The 20,445-nt window shown below is 45.5% G+C and overlaps 1 protein-coding gene across 2 annotated transcripts in view; it reads right to left on the bottom strand.

Moving 5' to 3' along the window:
* The window catches only part of LOC146020101 (uncharacterized), a 52,597-nt gene that overhangs the window by 19,315 nt on the left and 12,837 nt on the right, over positions 1-20,445 (bottom strand). For both annotated transcript variants that reach the window (XM_083152936.1, XM_083152935.1), the window contains exons 2-4: positions 13,929-17,660; positions 2,327-2,418; positions 2,171-2,229 (exon numbers count right to left, since the gene is read on the bottom strand). In XM_083152936.1, coding sequence (XP_083009062.1) covers positions 2,171-2,229; positions 2,327-2,418; positions 13,929-17,660 — 3,883 coding nt within the window. The remainder of the gene's footprint in view (positions 1-2,170; positions 2,230-2,326; positions 2,419-13,928; positions 17,661-20,445) is intronic.

The following is a 20,445-nucleotide window of genomic DNA, read 5'->3' as shown; positions in this document are numbered from 1 at the left end:
TGTTATCATTGTCACTACTGTGCACTATAACTAGTAATCTAGTCTATTACACTACTGTTATCATTGTCACTACTGTGCACTATAACTTGTAATCTAGTCTATTACACTACTGGTTTCATTGTCACTACTGTGCACTATAACTAGTGATCTAATAGTCTATTACCCCGCTGTTATCATTGTCACTACTGTGCACTATAACTAGTAATGTAGTCTATTACACTACAGTTATCATTGTCACTACTGTGCACTATAACTAGTAATCTAGTCTATTACACTACTGTTATCATTGTCACTACTGTGCACTATAACTTGTAATCTAGTCTATTACACTACTGGTTTCATTGTCACTACTGTGCACTATAACTAGTGATCTAATAGTCTATTACCCCGCTGTTATCATTGTCACTACTGTGCACTATAACTAGTAATGTAGTCTATTACACTACAGTTATCATTGTCACTACTGTGCACTATAACTAGTAATCTAGTCTATTACACTACTGTTATCATTGTCACTACTGTGCACTATAACTAGTAGTCTAGTCTATTACCCTGCTGTTATCATTGTCACTACTGTGCACTATAACTTGTAATCTAGTCTATTACACTACTGGTTTCATTGTCACTACTGTGCACTATAACTAGTGATCTAATAGTCTATTACCCCGCTGTTATCATTGTCACTACTGTGCACTATAACTAGTAATGTAGTCTATTACACTACAGTTATCATTGTCACTACTATAACTAGTAGTCTAGTCTATTACCCTGCTGTTATCATTGTCACTACAGTGCACTATAACTAGTGATTCCACCTGTAATTTCAGTGGTGTCCTTTGTCAGGCATGCCACTTAAACACTTTAACCTGTGATGTGAGCCTATCATCCTTTGTCACTGTGAAATACATCATCGCCTAATCTAGCTCTATTACCTTCTTCTTAATACTAGCACTAGTCTAGGCCAGTCACCCTGTTATTCTCCTTGTCACTACTAAGCACCATTGCCTGTGATTACGGGCACCGGATGACTCAGACAGTCGGGATTGCAATGGTTGTTTATCCAACATCTGCCAGGCTCTATTTTCCCTCACGGGGGCCCACCGAGCAGCGCAGAGTGGCGAGCTGGCAAGGGGCTCCGACGTGCTCGCCCCCTGTTTGACTAACGACAGTTGGGATTTGTCGGAGAAACGACCTTCAGAAAGCCGATGGTGGAGGAGGCATATCACACCCATGATTGCATGCTATACCTGTAGTGTAACCCTTATAGCTTCCGCACATAAAAACCTGAGATCAGTACATACAGAGCAATTTTTGCTAGTGAGCGACTTTGACTAAGCGATTTTGTCTATGGGCGGTTTTGTCTATACTAGAAGTAACATACTTAGTTGGTTTCATTGCAGATCGCCTAGTGAACATCTCCCTCAGCAGTGAACACCAGCGACTCTGACCAGACAGCCAGCGATCTAGTCAAAATATTCTTGCCTGGCAACTCTTTTACTAAGCGATATTATAGGGAGATTTGTCTAACCTTAACAGCGATCTTTACTAACCTTCTAAGCAGTTTTGACTATGTAGTCAAAGTCGCTTAGAAGGATCGCTCCGTGTGTACACCCCTTTACAATGCGGAGTAACGTCTGTGCAATGTGGCCCATTACTATGCTATGATACAGTCGACAGTCAATAAACCGGCCATGAATGGTCAACATGGACAAAAGATTAACACGCACTAGGTCGACACGGATGAAAGGTTGACACAGTCAATTGATCGAAATGGCAACGTTCGGCACGCAATAGATCAACATGGCAATGGTCTACAAAGGAAAATGTTGACATGGATTTTTCACACTTTCTTTGGACTTTTCCATGCTTTACGATCCGCGCGGACTACGATTGGGAACGGTAAATGCGAGGGTACACGGCACATTATTGGAGGTCCATGTTGACAGATGTGAAAAAACAATTGCTTGAGTTGACCTTTTTTTTTAATGTCGTCTTATTACATGTTCCTGTTGATCATTCATGGTCTACCTAGACTCTGTCAACGCTATGATCCACACCAAGCTAGATGTAGAGCAATTAACAGACACAAATATGATCCCCGTTTCCCTAAAATGCCGACTCATCCACCAAATAACAAGGACTACGTCTCAGCGTTGGTCACATCACTCACGTCACATTCAGAATCTCAATCTTATCGAATCCCGGAGCAGACTTGTAAGCCGACGTCAACTGCAAAAGAAGAGGAGGAGAGGTCAGAGGGCAGTTAGCTGTTGAATATGCAATTAGGCTGCAATGCCGCCAGCGCTGTCTGTGGTGAGCTACTGACCTCTTGTAGAAGGAGCGCCCGGCAGCGGTCTGGCTGCTCACACACTGCACGGTGGTCCGTATTCATTCTGTGAGTGACATTAATTGTTTGCACTGATGGAGAAGAGCATTGAGACAGATGATGTCACTTTGTGATATATACTGCAGCATTACAGCTTACACTGGAAAAGAGCTGACACTGGTGTTCTGTGAGAAAAGTCATGTTGGGTGAGTGGGCAACACGGCTGCTAACTGTTAGTAAAATTGTCTAGGTGTCAGTAAGAAAATATCCATAAACTTACACAGACACAGAATCTTCCTCTTGATGTTACGAGTTTGATGCATATTTTTGAATAATCTTGGAATCCATATAATAATGATATTGCTTTTTGTATTTTCTGTCCGTGTTTTGTGTGAGTTCCTCCGGCTCCTCCAGTTTCCTCACACATGCTGATAGGTTGTGTGTGTGATAGTGAATATAGGGGTAATTTTGCAGCAGGTAAATAGCACCGCACCGCACTGAACCAACAGTATATATATATAGCAATCCACTTATGCCGGCACTCTGATGTAGACAGCTGCTCCCGGTGCCACAACTACTGCACATGTAGACTCCAAACGAAAAGTGCACTCAGGAGACTTAGCATCAATTCAACATCACTGTATTAAACGGTATGAACAGCCGTTTTCGGGACCGCAGCCCCTTCGTCAGATACCTACAGCAGTTTGACACATACACACACCCCCCTACATATACCCCATTACTCACCGGGTCCCGGCGTCTCTGCACGCTGTCTGCGTCGCGCCGGAAGCTGTCACATGCCGCACTTCCGGTCACGGGCGGGAGGGTGATGACTCGTGGTCCGAAGTATGGTATTACGGTCAGTAGGAGGGAGGTAGGGGGTTTTGGTCAGTCGCACAAGACTAAATATGTTTGGACCCCTGAATTAGTATGTATCAGGTTAAACCTATATAGGCAGGGGTGTGCTACCTCTGGACACTAGGTAGGGAGCATGGAGTACAAAGAAGAAAAGAGTGTCCTTTTGTGGGTGCACCTCAGAGAGAAAAATCATACAGTAAAAATTAACTTTTATTAATATACCTTAAAAGGCTGCGAAAATTAGTTAAAAAACATATATAACGTACAAGGGTAGGAAAACACACTTTTATTAAAACAAAGGTGGCAGGCAGGTGTGGCTGTTCATTTGTAATGGGTAACGTGTAGTGATTCACAATGTGTGGATGCCTCTGTTCAGACCGTGGGTCTAGAATGTCCACGGCGAACAGTAGTTAGAGATTGCCAAGGGAGCTGGGTCAGCTGACCTCTGATAACTCCACTCTTATAAAATAAATAAATTCACATGTGTGCCGTCTCTGACTGTGATTATACTGGTGCTGTCTCTATAATATATCACAGAGTCCACATCGCTGTACGTGACCAAAAACAGCTACTGGGGTGTCCTGCCTGTCATAATCAGCAGAGAGAACTCAAACCCCGGGTGCCTGATATGGGTCGCCTATGATAAACGTAAGTGGGGGTATTGAGGAGGGATGTGCCCCTAAGAATCCGGGGGAGACAGATTCACCCCTTATAGCCCACTCTCGTGCCTTGTAGGACCTAGGTGTTTATATAAGTCACCTGGCACATATATCAACCACCTCTTTCCTAGGGTCTCAGATGGGGTGTCGCATCTGTACCAATGACAGAGAGACCTCAACCCCAGAGGACCCTATGGTATGAGGGGAGGGTGGATAGGCTGTGGGTACAGCTGGGGAGGTATACTGTGTCCCTGTCCTGAGACCAGGGAACAACAGACTCACCTCTGATAGCTCTCAGAAATGGAGAGAAGTCAGAGAAGAAGTGAGAACTCCCAAGGTGGGGTGTATCTCACTGCGGCACAGGTGTGAGTTGTGGCCCTTATAAGGGCTTACAAGGCAACACACTGTGGTACATAAATCAAAATGCAATTTATAATGAAAATAACAAAGGTGACAGCACACCACTGCCTGCGCACCGCTAGCCGGCACGCGCTTCGCAGTGTAGCTTCTTCAGGGCCAACCTGCCTGTGGGTATGTAAGGGTTTAAATACCCCTTGGTACTGTCTCTAAACCAATCATCAATCAGCGCGTTTCCCGCCAAAAAATCCCCGTGGGTTTGCTTACCCAATCATAAGGGGTCATATTGTAGCCTTAGTATGTGTCAAACTGCGTCCAGGGAGGCGTCATAGCCTGTCATGATGGATCAGCCTATCATCACTACGGCCAAGTGCCGCGCCTCCCGCGCACGTGGTCCACTCTGGCCAGTGATGATCCGTCCGGAGGATGTGTCTGTTACCACCCCCACCAGCACGTCTGACATAGCCGTGTATCGTCACGGTTGCTATGGAGATCGGACGCTTGCGTCGTCACCGTTGCCATGGTGATCCGACGCCGCGTCCAAAACAGCGGAGTATAAATGGATGTCGTGGCACTCGCGTCATATCAGTGACGTTGCCGCCTGGCGAATCGGGTTGCTGGGTACTCGTGAACTCATCTTCGGGAGGTGTGGTTAGCGCTCCCGTTTGTTTACATCTGTCAGGGTTATTATTGTGGCAGTGTACACGTCCCCACCATCAGACCCCTGATGGATCGAGCAAAATGTAAGGTGTGAATTCTGCAGGAGCGGGTGTTTAGGGCTGGTAAGTATCCTAGATCTCCGCATGGATCCATTATCTGTGTCACATACGTGTCCTAAACAAAAAGGCTCCTTCAGCCCGATCGTTTAGAGCCATCACTGGCAGGGTGGACCTGGACTCTAAGAAAGATTCATCTAAGTAAACATGATGCGCATATTATATAATATAACGCAGTCTTGTGTCCTATCAGGCTGCAAAGCCTCATGTGGAGGACATGTGGTCATATGGAGGTAAGTATCCCAACCACATAGGGACTGATCGTATAGGTGTAAGTCTTAGATAGTCTTCATTATTGAAATATTGCATAATAACAAATATATGACACTGGAAAATTTGAAGACATTAAAAATGTTGAAGACAACAAAAATAAGCTACCTCAGGCAGATGATCTCGTGATCTATCTATAGTAACGTTACATGCCTCAAAGGGGGCATTTGCAATGTGCATGATATTCGTGGGGGAATATGGAACCCCGTGGTAGGTGGGTCACTGTCTGAATAAGCCCAAACTGCCAACCCTGTATCACTGCCAGAAATATAGAGATAATTGTGAAGAAACACATGAGTGGCAGAGGCTGTAACTTGAATTGAGTGTGACTTATTCAGTGCTACAATATTCATATTCGTCATGCCCGGTGAATAATGTGTGGAACCAAAAACATGGTGAAAGAAAGATAATGTGTAAAATAAAACCAATAATATGAACGGGGTATGTATTATACCGCAATTAATGCCATCCTGTGTTATGAGTGTGAGAATGGACCAAGTATATAGTGCCATAATGCGCTGTGATGTCTAAGGATGAGGATCCTCCATGGTCCCCATCAAAAGTGAAAATAAAGATATAAGGAAAATAGCGTGAAATCTTAAGAAGCTGAGATGAAAACGTATGTACTCAGATCAGATGTGTAACACTGCAAATAATATCAAACTGTGCGAAAGAAAACATTCAAAACGTTGAGAGAGTGCATGGGTGTTCATCTAGAAGTGTTGGAATATAGGGCGTGAGATAATGAATGTGTTAAAAAGTGTATGACCTATAAGATAGAGAAGTGCATAGGTATCAGCCAATAATGAGCTGATAGATACTGTTGCCAATACATGCTGGGTTCATCATAGATGATTTAGGGGTATAATCAGTCATATGGGTTAAGATGCAGGCACCCACCGTCGAGGATCCACCAAAAAACAAAATAGAATAAAGTTCGTCTCTGGATTGAGTGGGTCTATAAGTGCTCGGTTGTCGGGGCATGTAGCGCCCTCATAGAGGGGGCAGATGACCCGGTGAATGAATGAGTGAGACTACATATCGGGTCATCTGCCCCCTCTATGAGGGCGCTACATGCCCCGACAACCGAGCACTTATAGACCCACTCAATCCAGAGACGAACTTTATTCTATTTTGTTTTTTGGTGGATCCTCGACGGTGGGTGCCTGCATCTTAACCCATATGACTGATTATACCCCTAAATCATCTATGATGAACCCAGCATGTATTGGCAACAGTATCTATCAGCTCATTATCGGCTGATACTTATGCACTTCTCTATCTTATAGGTCATACACTTTTTAACACATTCATTATCTCACGCCCTATATTCCAACACTTCTAGATGAACACCCATGCACTCTCTCAACGTTTTGAATGTTTTCTTTCGCACAGTTTGATATTATTTGCAGTGTTACACATCTGATCTGAGTACATACGTTTTCATCTCAGCTTCTTAAGATTTCACGCTATTTTCCTTATATCTTTATTTTCACTTTTGATGGGGACCATGGAGGATCCTCATCCTTAGACATCACAGCGCATTATGGCACTATATACTTGGTCCATTCTCACACTCATAACACAGGATGGCATTAATTGCGGTATAATACATACCCCGTTCATATTATTGGTTTTATTTTACACATTATCTTTCTTTCACCATGTTTTTGGTTCCACACATCATTCACCGGGCATGACGAATATGAATATTGTAGCACTGAATAAGTCACACTCAATTCAAGTTACAGCCTCTGCCACTCATGTGTTTCTTCACAATTATCTCTATATTTCTGGCAGTGATACTGGGTTGGCAGTTTGGGCTTATTCAGGCAGTGACCCACCTACCACGGGGTTCCATATTCCCCCACGAATATCATGCACATTGCAAATGCCCCCTTTGAGGCATGTAACGTTACTATAGATAGATCACGAGATCATCTGCCTGAGGTAGCTTATTTTTATTGTCTTCAACATTTTTAATGTCTTCAAATTTTCCAGTGTCATATATTTGTTATTATGCAATATTTCAATAATGAAGACTATCTAAGACTTACACCTATACGATCAGTCCCTATGTGGTTGGGATACTTACCTCCATATGACCACATGTCCTCCACATGAGGCTTTGCAGCCTGATAGGACACAAGACTGCGTTATATTATATAATATGCGCATCATGTTTACTTAGATGAATCTTTCTTAGAGTCCAGGTCCACCCTGCCAGTGATGGCTCTAAACGATCGGGCTGAAGGAGCCTTTTTGTTTAGGACACGTATGTGACACAGATAATGGATCCATGCGGAGATCTAGGATACTTACCAGCCCTAAACACCCGCTCCTGCAGAATTCACACCTTACATTTTGCTCGATCCATCAGGGGTCTGATGGTGGGGACGTGTACACTGCCACAATAATAACCCTGACAGATGTAAACAAACGGGAGCGCTAACCACACCTCCCGAAGATGAGTTCACGAGTACCCAGCAACCCGATTCGCCAGGCGGCAACGTCACTGATATGACGCGAGTGCCACGACATCCATCTATACTCCGCTGTTTTGGACGCGGCGTCGGATCACCATGGCAACGGTGACGACGCAAGCGTCCGATCTCCATAGCAACCGTGACGATACACGGCTATGTCAGACGTGCTGGTGGGGGTGGTAACGGACACATCCTCCGGACGGATCATCACTGGCCAGAGTGGACCACGTGCGCGGGAGGCGCGGCACTTGGCCGTAGTGATGATAGGCTGATCCATCATGACAGGCTATGACGCCTCCCTGGACGCAGTTTGACACATACTAAGGCTACAATATGACCCCTTATGATTGGGTAAGCAAACCCACGGGGATTTTTTGGCGGGAAACGCGCTGATTGATGATTGGTTTAGAGAGAAGTACCAAGGGGTATTTAAACCCTTACATACCCACAGGCAGGTTGGCCCTGAAGAAGCTACACTGCGAAGCGCGTGCCGGCTAGCGGTGCGCAGGCAGTGGTGTGCTGTCACCTTTGTTATTTTCATTATAAATTGCATTTTGATTTATGTACCACAGTGTGTTGCCTTGTAAGCCCTTATAAGGGCCACAACTCACACCTGTGCCGCAGTGAGATACACCCCACCTTGGGAGTTCTCACTTCTTCTCTGACTTCTCTCCATTTCTGAGAGCTATCAGAGGTGAGTCTGTTGTTCCCTGGTCTCAGGACAGGGACACAGTATACCTCCCCAGCTGTACCCACAGCCTATCCACCCTCCCCTCATACCATAGGGTCCTCTGGGGTTGAGGTCTCTCTGTCATTGGTACAGATGCGACACCCCATCTGAGACCCTAGGAAAGAGGTGGTTGATATATGTGCCAGGTGACTTATATAAACACCTAGGTCCTACAAGGCACGAGAGTGGGCTATAAGGGGTGAATCTGTCTCCCCCGGATTCTTAGGGGCACATCCCTCCTCAATACCCCCACTTACGTTTATCATAGGCGACCCATATCAGGCACCCGGGGTTTGAGTTCTCTCTGCTGATTATGACAGACAGGACACCCCAGTAGCTGTTTTTGGTCACGTACAGCGATGTGGACTCTGTGATATATTATAGAGACAGCACCAGTATAATCACAGTCAGAGACGGCACACATGTGAATTTATTTATTTTATAAGAGTGGAGTTATCAGAGGTCAGCTGACCCAGCTCCCTTGGCAATCTCTAACTACTGTTCGCCGTGGACATTCTAGACCCACGGTCTGAACAGAGGCATCCACACATTGTGAATCACTACACGTTACCCATTACAAATGAACAGCCACACCTGCCTGCCACCTTTGTTTTAATAAAAGTGTGTTTTCCTACCCTTGTACGTTATATATGTTTTTTAACTAATTTTCGCAGCCTTTTAAGGTATATTAATAAAAGTTAATTTTTACTGTATGATTTTTCTATTACGGTCAGTACTCTTAGAGTAGACCTCAGTTTCAAACCTACCCTCACACAGCGTTACTGCCACATCTAAGAAATTAGCCTTGGTCAAATCACAAGTATACGTAAATTTTATGGGGAAATCCTGAGCATTAATGGTTTCCATAAGTGCCACAAACGCATCTTTACCCCCGGTCCAAAGCATAAAAATATCGTCGATGTACCTTGTATACAAAAAGATACATTGAGCAACATCGGGATTGGAAAAAAACATGTCCTGCTCCACCTGGAACATATAGACATTAGCACACGTGGGTGCTACCGATGATCCCATGGCACACCCACGTAGCTGCAAAAAGAAAGAACCGTCAAATAAAAAATAATTCCTGCACAATGTAAGTTCCAGGAGAGATAGAAACAGTTGATGGTCAAACATCGATGGATCCAGGCAGTCTGTGGAACGCAGAGTGAACCAGGTGAGACGCAAGCCATGCGGATACCATGGTTTCACGATGTTAGTGACCGGAAGTGCGGCATCTGACGGCTTCCGGCGCGACGCAGACAGCGTGCAGAGACACCGGGACCCGGTGAGTAATGGGGTATATGTAGGGGGGTGTGTGTATGTGTCAAACTGCTGTAGGTATCTGACGAAGGGGCTGCGGTCCCGAATACGGCTGTTCATACCATTTGATGCTAAGTCTCCTGAGTGCTCTTTTCGTTTGGAGTATATATATATATATATATATATATATATATATATATATATGCCCAGGGTACCCATGGATTGCTCTTTAGAGGCATATTTTGTGTGGTGAGATGCATGGCACAACTGCCAACTCCATGGCGAATCAAATATGTGCACGTGGACACATCTGATTGGCTATATTAATACAAGGCTACGATGTGCCTCTCACTATCAGCGATGTCGGGTCGCACATGGCCTGAGACGCAACGTTTGTTCCTGACCTTCTTACTTACTTTTCAGTTGCAGCTACACAAGTGGATCTTTAAAAGAAACAGCTTCATCATCAAGGATCATATTCACCCCATGTTAGTGCAACCAGGACATGAGGGAAAAACATGCTGGTGACTGAAGACCGGCCACACATTACACATCCTATATATGCGCAATATGGGATTACACTGCCAGGCCAAACACTGCACACCCCTGTACTGACTGCTTTGTGCACAGCACTGTGATTTCAAGTCTTTCCAGGCAACCATATTAATGGTGCTCATGTAAAGCTGGTCCTAAATGTCATCATTTCCATGCACACAAACATAACCTTACGCTCCCAATCAAATGCAAACTGGGTTGAATATTGGTCCTGATGCAGACTCTGGTTGGAGGGGCTCTAGTGTGGCAATGCAGCAGCGATACTCTAGTACGGCAATGCAGCAGCGACACTCTAGTACGGCAATGCAGCAGCGACACTCTAGTACGGCAATGCAGCAGCGATACTCTAGTATGGCAATGCAGCAGCGATACTCTAGTACGGCAATGCAGCAGCGACACTCTAGTACGGCAATGCAGCAGTGACACTCTAGTACGGCAATGCAGCAGCGACACTCTAGTACGGCAATGCAGCAGCGATACTCTAGTACGGCAATGCAGCAGCGACACTCTAGTACGGCAATGCAGCAGCGACACTCTAGTACGGCAATGCAGCAGCGACACTCTAGTACGGCAATGCAGCAGCGACACTCTAGTACGGCAATGCAGCAGCGACACTCTAGTACGGCAATGCAGCAGCGACACTCTAGTACGGCAATGCAGCAGCGATACTCTAGTACGGCAACGCAGCAGCGACACTCTAGTACGGCAATGCAGCAGCGACACTCTAGTACAGCAATGCAGCAGCGACACTCTAGTACGGCAATGCAGCAGTGATACTCTAGTACGGCAATGCAGCAGCGACACTCTAGTACGGCAATGCAGCAGCGACACTCTAGTACGGCAATGCAGCAGCGACACTCTAGTACGGCAATGCAGCGATACTCTAGTACGGCAATGCAGCAGTGACACTCTAGTACGGCAATGCAGCAGTGACACTCTAGTACGGCAATGCAGCAGCGATACTCTAGTACGGCAATGCAGCAGCGATACTCTAGTACGGCAATGCAGCAGCGATACTCTAGTGCGACAATGCAGCAGCGATACTCTAGTACGGCAATGCAGCAGCGATACTCTAGTGCGGCAATGCAGCAGCGATACTCTAGTACGGCAATGCAGCAGCGACACTCTAGTACGGCAATCCAGCAGCGATACTCTAGTACGGCAATGCAGCAGCGACACTCTAGTACGGCAATCCAGCAGCGATACTCTAGTACGGCAATCCAGCAGCGATACTCTAGTACGGCAATCCAGCAGCGATACTCTAGTACGGCAATCCAGCAGCGATACTCTAGTACGGCAATGCAGCAGCGATACTCTAGTACGGCAATGCAGCAGCGATACTCTAGTGCGGCAATGCAGCAGCGATACTCTAGTACGGCAATGCAGCAGTGACACTCTAGTATGGCAATGCAGCAGCGACACTCTAGTACAGCAATGCAGCAGCGATACTCTAGTACGGCAATGCAGCAGCGATACTCTAGTACGGCAATGCAGCAGCGACACTCTAGTACGGCAATGCAGCAGCGACACTCTAGTACGGCAATGCAGCAGCGACACTCTAGTACGGCAATGCAGCAGCGACACTCTAGTACGGCAATCCAGCAGCGATACTCTAGTACGGCAATCCAGCAGCGATACTCTAGTACGGCAATCCAGCAGCGATACTCTAGTACGGCAATCCAGCAGCGATACTCTAGTACGGCAATGCAGCAGCGATACTCTAGTACGGCAATGCAGCAGCGATACTCTAGTGCGGCAATGCAGCAGCGATACTCTAGTACGGCAATGCAGCAGTGACACTCTAGTACGGCAATGCAGCAGCGACACTCTAGTACAGCAATGCAGCAGCGATACTCTAGTACGGCAATGCAGCAGCGATACTCTAGTACGGCAATGCAGCAGCGACACTCTAGTACGGCAATGCAGCAGCGACACTCTAGTACGGCAATGCAGCAGCGACACTCTAGTACGGCAATGCAGCAGCGACACTCTAGTACGGCAATGCAGCAGCGATACTCTAGTACGGCAACGCAGCAGCGACACTCTAGTACGGCAATGCAGCAGCGATACTCTAGTACAGCAATGCAGCAGCGACACTCTAGTACGGCAATGCAGCAGTGATACTCTAGTACGGCAATGCAGCAGCGACACTCTAGTACGGCAATGCAGCAGCGACACTCTAGTACGGCAATGCAGCAGCGACACTCTAGTACGGCAATGCAGCGATACTCTAGTACGGCAATGCAGCAGTGACACTCTAGTACGGCAATGCAGCAGTGACACTCTAGTACGGCAATGCAGCAGCGATACTCTAGTACGGCAATGCAGCAGCGATACTCTAGTACGGCAATGCAGCAGCGATACTCTAGTGCGACAATGCAGCAGCGATACTCTAGTACGGCAATGCAGCAGCGATACTCTAGTGCGGCAATGCAGCAGCGATACTCTAGTACGGCAATGCAGCAGCGACACTCTAGTACGGCAATCCAGCAGCGATACTCTAGTACGGCAATGCAGCAGCGACACTCTAGTACGGCAATCCAGCAGCGATACTCTAGTACGGCAATCCAGCAGCGATACTCTAGTACGGCAATCCAGCAGCGATACTCTAGTACGGCAATCCAGCAGCGATACTCTAGTACGGCAATGCAGCAGCGATACTCTAGTACGGCAATGCAGCAGCGATACTCTAGTGCGGCAATGCAGCAGCGATACTCTAGTGCGGCAATGCAGCAGCGATACTCTAGTGCGGCAATGCAGCAGCGACACTAGTACGGCAATGCAGCAGCGATACTCTAGTATGGAAATGCAGCAGGTTGATTTGCAATGCTGTAACATCCATTTGCAAGCCAGGGGCAACCTCCCACATCTTTTTGATGGTCGCCGACAATGGAAAGATGTGGAAGGTGCACGCATATGTAAGGTTGCTCTGAGCAACCTTACATATGCGTGCATGCTGGGAAGGAAATGGGCGGGCAGCTGACATCTGGTGATATCAGCTGCCCACCCACCTGCATCATGGCATGAGAACACCCAGAGTTCTCATGGGAACGCCCATGAAACGCTGGGTGTTCCCATATGCTAATGGTGCCGCACGCCGCCCCTCTCCGCCCCCCCCCCCCCCCCGTCCTGGTTGCATGCAGTCTGTTCGCTGTGGGTACACGCACCCTGTGTATGCACATGCCCAGAAATGCGCATGTGCAGTACAAAAACATTGGTACCCGTGTGAACGCAGCCCTGCTGCGAATGGAACAGAATAAGGGCCTATATTTTATATACATTGGGCACATACACTGTAGCTTTCATGTTCTCACACATTTACCATTTCCTTTATACTCCTACCCATTGCCCCTACAATCCTATTACCCACCTTCCAACCTCCCACCTTTATACACAATCATCTTGTCATGGCACTGAGAGGTAAGTCCCCCCTGACACCAATCAGCCCCTCATTCTCAGCTTTTGCAATCCTCATAGTGATCAATGATCCTTTTTTACTGGTCTGAGGGAAATGGGAGGGAATGCACTATAGTCCGCACTCATGAAATACCATCAGACACTCTCATATGACCAGAAACAAGCAATATAAATAGAAAGTTCTTCTTACACAGACATAGAATGGATTTAGTCTGTGCAGGATTGACTGACCTTTAAAGACGGGCTGCTGTTCATCTACAATGTAGATCCGGTCCCTCCCGGGCTGGACGGACATCATGTCACCGACTGTCTGAGGTGTGAAGGCGTTGTTGGACTGCAGTGGGGGCAATAATTTAGTTGACCTAGAAGCTTCAATTTCAGATTTCTTTCCGTTTGTGGTAATATCATCAGAATGGTCTCTTGCTGAAGCACGTCCTGAGGTGGTAGAGAGAGCTCCCAAATCCCAAGCTAGTGTCACTCCCAGGTCCCACATATCATTTTGAGAAGATGTTTGATGACCACTAGTCCTTAGGCTAGATGTCTCAGTCCTGTAACCTGGTGTCATGTGTGGTATAAAATGGCTGCCACTTGGAATCGCAGATATTGAGGTTGCCTGGTTTCTTGGTGGTAGAATGTCAGGTTCTTCCTTGCTAATCAGCTCAGGCTGGGACATTGTGGTTTGCTGGTGATTTGTCCAAGTATTGAGATCCGATTGGGCCTGCACTGATTGTATTTTACCTATGTTAGTTGACGATTCAATGTGATGGAGCACGGCTGGTCCCATTCTGGTAACTGGTTGAGTTTGGCTCGTTGTTGGCATTACAGTTGCTGACATTGGTTCTATTTCACTTCTTCTATTGCTCAATTTGCTGGGTTGTGTGGGCGATACAGTTTTGTTTGTTAAGACTGGTTTTGTTTCTATCTCTTTGTTTGTAACGGTCTCACTTGGTGTGGCATAGCCTGTGTTATGCTTGGTGGTTGGCACGGATTTGCTGTTTCTGACTGACTCGGATTGGGTTGATGACACAGTCTTGATTTTTGTGACCAGTTCGGTTGGCGTAGTTGTTCCTGTCTCACTCTTTGTGATTTGATCTGACTCCGTTGTGGATCCCATTTCAGTGTTTGTGATAGGTTGTGTTTGTGGAGATGATCCATTCTTGTTTTCTGTTGCTGATTCATTTTGTCTAGGTGATTCTTTCTCGATTGTATGGATAGGTTGGGTGTGCGCGGGTGATCCAGACTTGTTTTCTGTCACCGCTTCAGTTTGTGTGGGTGATCCGGTCTTGGTCTTTGTGATTGATTCTGTTTGTGTGGGTAATTCTGATTGGTTATTTGTGACTGGAGCACTTTGTGTGGGTGATTGTGTCTTAGTCTTTGTGGCTGGTTCGGTTTGCGTGGAAAAGTCTGTACTACTCCACAAAGTTGGTTTTTGGTCCTTTAGTTTAGACTGGCTAGCTGTTAATTTTAATGATACATGGCCAGATGGACTCTGTGTGGTGGGAAGTGGTTGGGGCCCTGTGATTACATGATGATGGGTCGCCGTGACTTGCTTCAATGGGTTAGTTCTTACTAGGTCAGGCAATGTTTGTGTGGAAAACTCTGCCCACATATTTTGAGATAGGTCATGCTGGATCTTTGTGGTTAGTTTTGGATGGCTTTGTGTGGGTTGCTCTGATTGGGTCTTCGTGATAAGTTCTAGTACATTCTGTGTGGTAAGCTTTGATTGGGCATGTGTGGTTACACCTGGATTGCTATGTGTGGATACATCTCTGTGTGTGTCTGTGGCATTCCCTGGCTGGGTTTGTATGGTTAGACCCGGCTGGTTGTATAGTGTAAACTGTTGCTTTGTTTGTGTGGTTGGTTCTGGCTCGAGTTGTCTGGTAGGTTCCAGCTGGGCATATGTGGTTGTGTTATATGCTATTGTTTGTTTTGTGTGGTACCTTGTGAATGATATTGGATGTTTCTGTGTGAATGGTTTTGTATTTGACTTTGGGTAGGTATCTGATCGGTTCTCTTTTTCCAACCTGTTGAGTTTCTGCAGGTCTGGCTGGTTATATGTACTCAAAGATTCATTATGTGCGGTTACAGCCTGTTGGGTCTGCACTGCTGGTACAAACTGGCTGTGTGTGTTTAGGTTCGGTAAACTCTGTGAACTTAGTTTTGGTTGTGTGGTTGGAAATGGTTCCAAAAGGCCTTGTATAGTTACTTTAGGTTCTGTGTGGTTCTCCTGTGCAGTGCTTAAGTGAGGCATGATGTTTAATAGGTCTGTATTTAAACTAGCATTTTTTTGGATGATTGCATGCTTCTGTATATCTGGTGTTGGGTCTGTCTGGAACAATGGTTGACTTGGACGGGTCGGTTGTATCTGTGTGTTTGTTTCTGGTTGCTCGTGTATTTGTGCCTTGGAAATTTGAGTCGTTTGTATCTGCTGTTCTACTCGGTGCTTGTTGTGCACATGGGAATGTGGTCGGGTGTTGTTATGTAGATGTTTTTTATGGTGACTGCCCAGTTCAGAGCCAACTGTTCCTGCAGATGATGTAAACTTATGATGTGGCAAGGTGTTATTTTCTGCTTGATCTTGTGGCTTTATTTCCGGGTGTCTATGTCTATGGAAATGTGGACCGTTTGGATGAATCTGTTTGTGTGCCACCAAATCTGGCCAGGTCTGGTCTTGCTCTGTACTGCTTTGGGTTTCCACTCCTGTCCAGTCTGTTGCCCTTCCTCGATTATTAACATGTGTAACTACTTCTGAATGTCCATGATATTGGATATTTGGACGGTTTTGTTTATCAATAGTCCTTTCGCTCTGAGTGACCATCATGTCCATCTGTGTAGGCTCATTGGGACTGACCTGTGTGGTTGGTTCAAGTGGGAACATAACTTTTTCATCTTGATGGAGTCTATAAAGTTCTGTTGAGGAGACAGATCCTCCCCAGTTTGGTTCAGTATGGTTATATATTACCTTTAAATCTGGTATACTTACATTTGCTTTTGACTTGAACTCCTGAATTATTTTGGATTTATGTTCCCCTGGTGTATTTATTCCTGTAAGAAGTCCAGGTCTTGAGATGTTGATATGCTTATCCACTTGAGGCACCACAGTTACATTTTCTAAACTCTGTTCTCGGCTGTTCAGAGCATTCAGTTCATACAACATGGTCTTTCTCCAATTGGCAGATGTATAATTTGGAGCAATAACATGGAGGGGATTATTAGTGAAGAAGCTGGAATTATTATTTACTAAAGTATTAAAAAATACTGAAGCATTTGAGTTTTCTCTTAGTTGCCTGTTGACCAGGGTCACTGACTGTGTGCCTGGAAGATGTCTTACTCTATCCTCTAGAGATGGAAGGTCCTTTTGACCATATTTGAAAGTATTTCTCAGTGGTGTCGAGACAGCCCGGTGGGACTTGGGGCTGGTAGAAAGTTCTGTTAAGCTGGTGGTAGCATTGGAGATCTGGACACGTCCTGTACCCGGTTTGGCAGTCCCATTTTTATCATGTAAATGTGGTTGGCTTTGATATCGGGCAGATGGGTACTTCATTGTAGACTTCACAGCACTCTTGATCTTGCTGGGATGGATAGGTGGCCTCTTGATGTTCAATCTCTTTGCAGAAGACTCTCCCATTAGATGGCTCTTTGTAGTGTCAGGCCTCTTGGTGGACTGTAAGTGAGTCACATTTTGTCTAGGGGTTCTTTGCTGACTGTGGGTGGAATTTACATGAGTGGAGTGTACGTGGGTGGTAGTACTTATTTTCCCACCCCCATGTACTGGCGTCCTGGAAGAATCCTTTACATGATGGTGTGTTTTGCCATTTTTAGGTGGTGGGGAAGCTGCTTTGAGTATGGGTCCACTGGATGCTGATGGTTTTCTGGGCTGGGAAGACACAGTCATGTTAAACTGAGCCCCCAAAGCAGTTCTTGTAGAAGATTCCACTTCATCTGTAATATTTCTAGAAAGCTCTAAAGGGGAAAAAATCAGAGGAAAGTGATAAGAACAGGAAACTAGAGCTCAGCGCTTATTATCGGGCATGATTCAGAGATGAATGTGAACCCGTTATTGCGGTTAATGGAGGAGTGGTGGCAAAAACACAGATGTGGTGCCACCATGTTGGGGGTGTTACTGCTTGCAAGTTTGATCTGCCAGAGGCCATGAGCCAAGGCTATGGGGTTACTCAGGTGGTTGACATTTGCCTGATGTGCGTCAATGGTTGCATCTGTGTACGCCATCGATGGATCAGAGGTGCTAATTTATGGCTTCCCTATATAACTCCCATGGGCTGCATTATTAGTGGATTTTTGCAAAGCCGCTGCATACAAATTTGCAACTGCAAACTCATTTGCATACATTTCTGAATCAGGCCCATAATATGCAGCTATGGTTCTCAAACTGTGGGGCTGACAAAACTGAAAGTATATGGGTAAGGAATAGAGGAATGTATCCAATGCATTTAGAGGGTGATTCAGGTTGTTTTGCAAAAGCAAACTCGCTCTTAATGGACAAAACCACACTGCACTGCAGGTGGGGCAGATGTAACATGTGCAGAGAGAGTAATTATTTTGTTTCTGTGCAGGGTAAATGCTGACTGCTTTTTTCTTACACTGCAATTTAGATTTCAGTTTGAACACACCCCAGCCAAATCTAACTCTCTCTGCACCTGTTACATCTGCCAACCTGCAGTGCACATGGTTTTGTCCAACCAACCTGAATCACCCCCTTAGTGTCCAATGTGCTTCTTTTTTTTTTTTTTTTTACAACTAATAAACACAGTCCTTATTTAGATTTTGATATCATCTTTTGGTCTACTTAATTCTAGCTAGACAATATAAGCAACTGTCTAATTGGTTGCTTTGAACATTGGCACCCTGTATGTTATGGATATTGCGAGGCTTGGAAGCATCCCATGCATGAATTAAAAGGCTGACTGCAGTATTAAATATAATTGGCTGACAGACACTACAGAGACAAGAGCCAATCAAATGACGCAAGCAGTGGCTGTCGTCCAATCACATGTTGCCCTCTTCAGTCTGGCATATTGGGCTTAATTCAGTCACGATCACAGGACAAATTTGTTCTCAAATTGGAGAAAACCATGTGCACTGCAGGTGGCGCAGATGTAACATGTGCAGAGAGAGTTTAGATTTGGGTGAGATATTTTGTTTCTGTGCAGGGTAAATACGGGCTACTTTATTATTACACTGCAATTTAGATTTCAGTTTGAACAAACCCCACCCAAATCTAATCTCTCCGCACATGTTACATCTGCCCCACCTGCAGTGCACACGGGGCCTGATTCAGACCTCTGAATTAGCAGCCCTGAAGAGTATCTGACTAGATTTATACTGCATGTAGTATAAATCTAGACGGGCGACAGATAGCGACCCACGGGTCCGCGCATCACTATCGCTATGGTCCCCATACATGTGATTTTGGGTCATTTTCTAAGCGATCTAGTCAGATCATTTAAAAATTACCCAAAATCACTCCGCTCCCAATTACTGACACCGACTGTTTGCAGATCCGGCGAGTAGAGGAAACCGTTATTTTTTAAATAAAAAAAAAAACATGTAATGATTCTCTATTTTGTAAAAACAAAGATAAAGGAAAACATCAACCAATTTACTTGTATATTGCTGCCAAGTCCACATCACACCCCGACACCTCATAACATGCCAATTCTCAGCAAAGCAGTCACACACAGAAACATAATCACTCGGGCTGCCGCAAGTAAAGCTCCTAATTAGCCACCATTTGACTGACAGCCAGACCACCACTAAACCCAGTAGGCACACAGTGGCAGTCAATTCCGCCTGATTGGGGCAACACACACAGCTAGTGTTAATGACTTCCCAGATTCTGGCAAATGGCAAACGTCGCAGCACTTCCAGTTGCTGTGTCCGCCAAGTCCTACGCTGTAAGTCAACTCAGAAAACATGGTCTTGTCCACTATTACTCAGTGCCTACATTTTGGAGGAATATGTTTTTAATGAAAAAAATTAAAATGTGCATTTTGCACTTAGAAGCAGGCTTATGCGATTCCCAGCCATCATCCCCACCCCCCATCCCGTTCAATTGAAATCTTGCTTTTGTATAAGGGAAATAATAGGCTCTCATGCAAAGCTCCTGGCCATTGGCTGCATTAAAATGTCTATTGTTTGTCACACGCTCAGTGATTTGTTCTCACCTGAATATGGTCACTTCCCTGAGGGCAATGAAAAATTCAGGAATTATGGGATTTGCGTGTCAATATAGTAAACCTACATCCCACACTAACTGGCCACATTAGTAGCCACAGCTTTACATTAATGCAAATATAGACATATCTAATCGTGTGGCAGCAAGTCATCATTCCGATATGGTCAAGAGGTTCAGTTATTGTACAGACCAAACACCAGAGTGGGGAAGATCTATCCCATTTAACACCAACCATTATTCCAAAGAGATTCTGATCCAAAGACACACGGAAATGCTGTTGCAGGTTTGGAAATGCTGTTGCAGGTACCGAGCACCAGAGACACCACCCGTCCGAGCGCCCACTCCCCACCGATTCCCCTCTTTAGCATACGAGAGGATGTGTAACGAAAACACATCCCCTCCAAGTCTCCACAGTAGGGATGGGACATCGAAAGAAAACATCAGTTAAATGATGTTTTTCAACATTGGTTACAAAACATCATTAGACCTAAACACCGATGTTAACCAATGTTTCTATATATTTTTAATAAACTGTCTACTTAAGCATATAAT

Source organism: Crinia signifera, chromosome 7 (genome assembly GCF_055691185.1).
Source record: "Crinia signifera chromosome 7, ASM5569118v1, whole genome shotgun sequence".
Taxonomy (NCBI): Eukaryota; Metazoa; Chordata; class Amphibia; order Anura; family Myobatrachidae; genus Crinia; species Crinia signifera.
The sequence above is the reverse complement of the archived record's forward strand: the minus strand, read 5'-3'. Positions and strand labels throughout refer to the sequence as shown.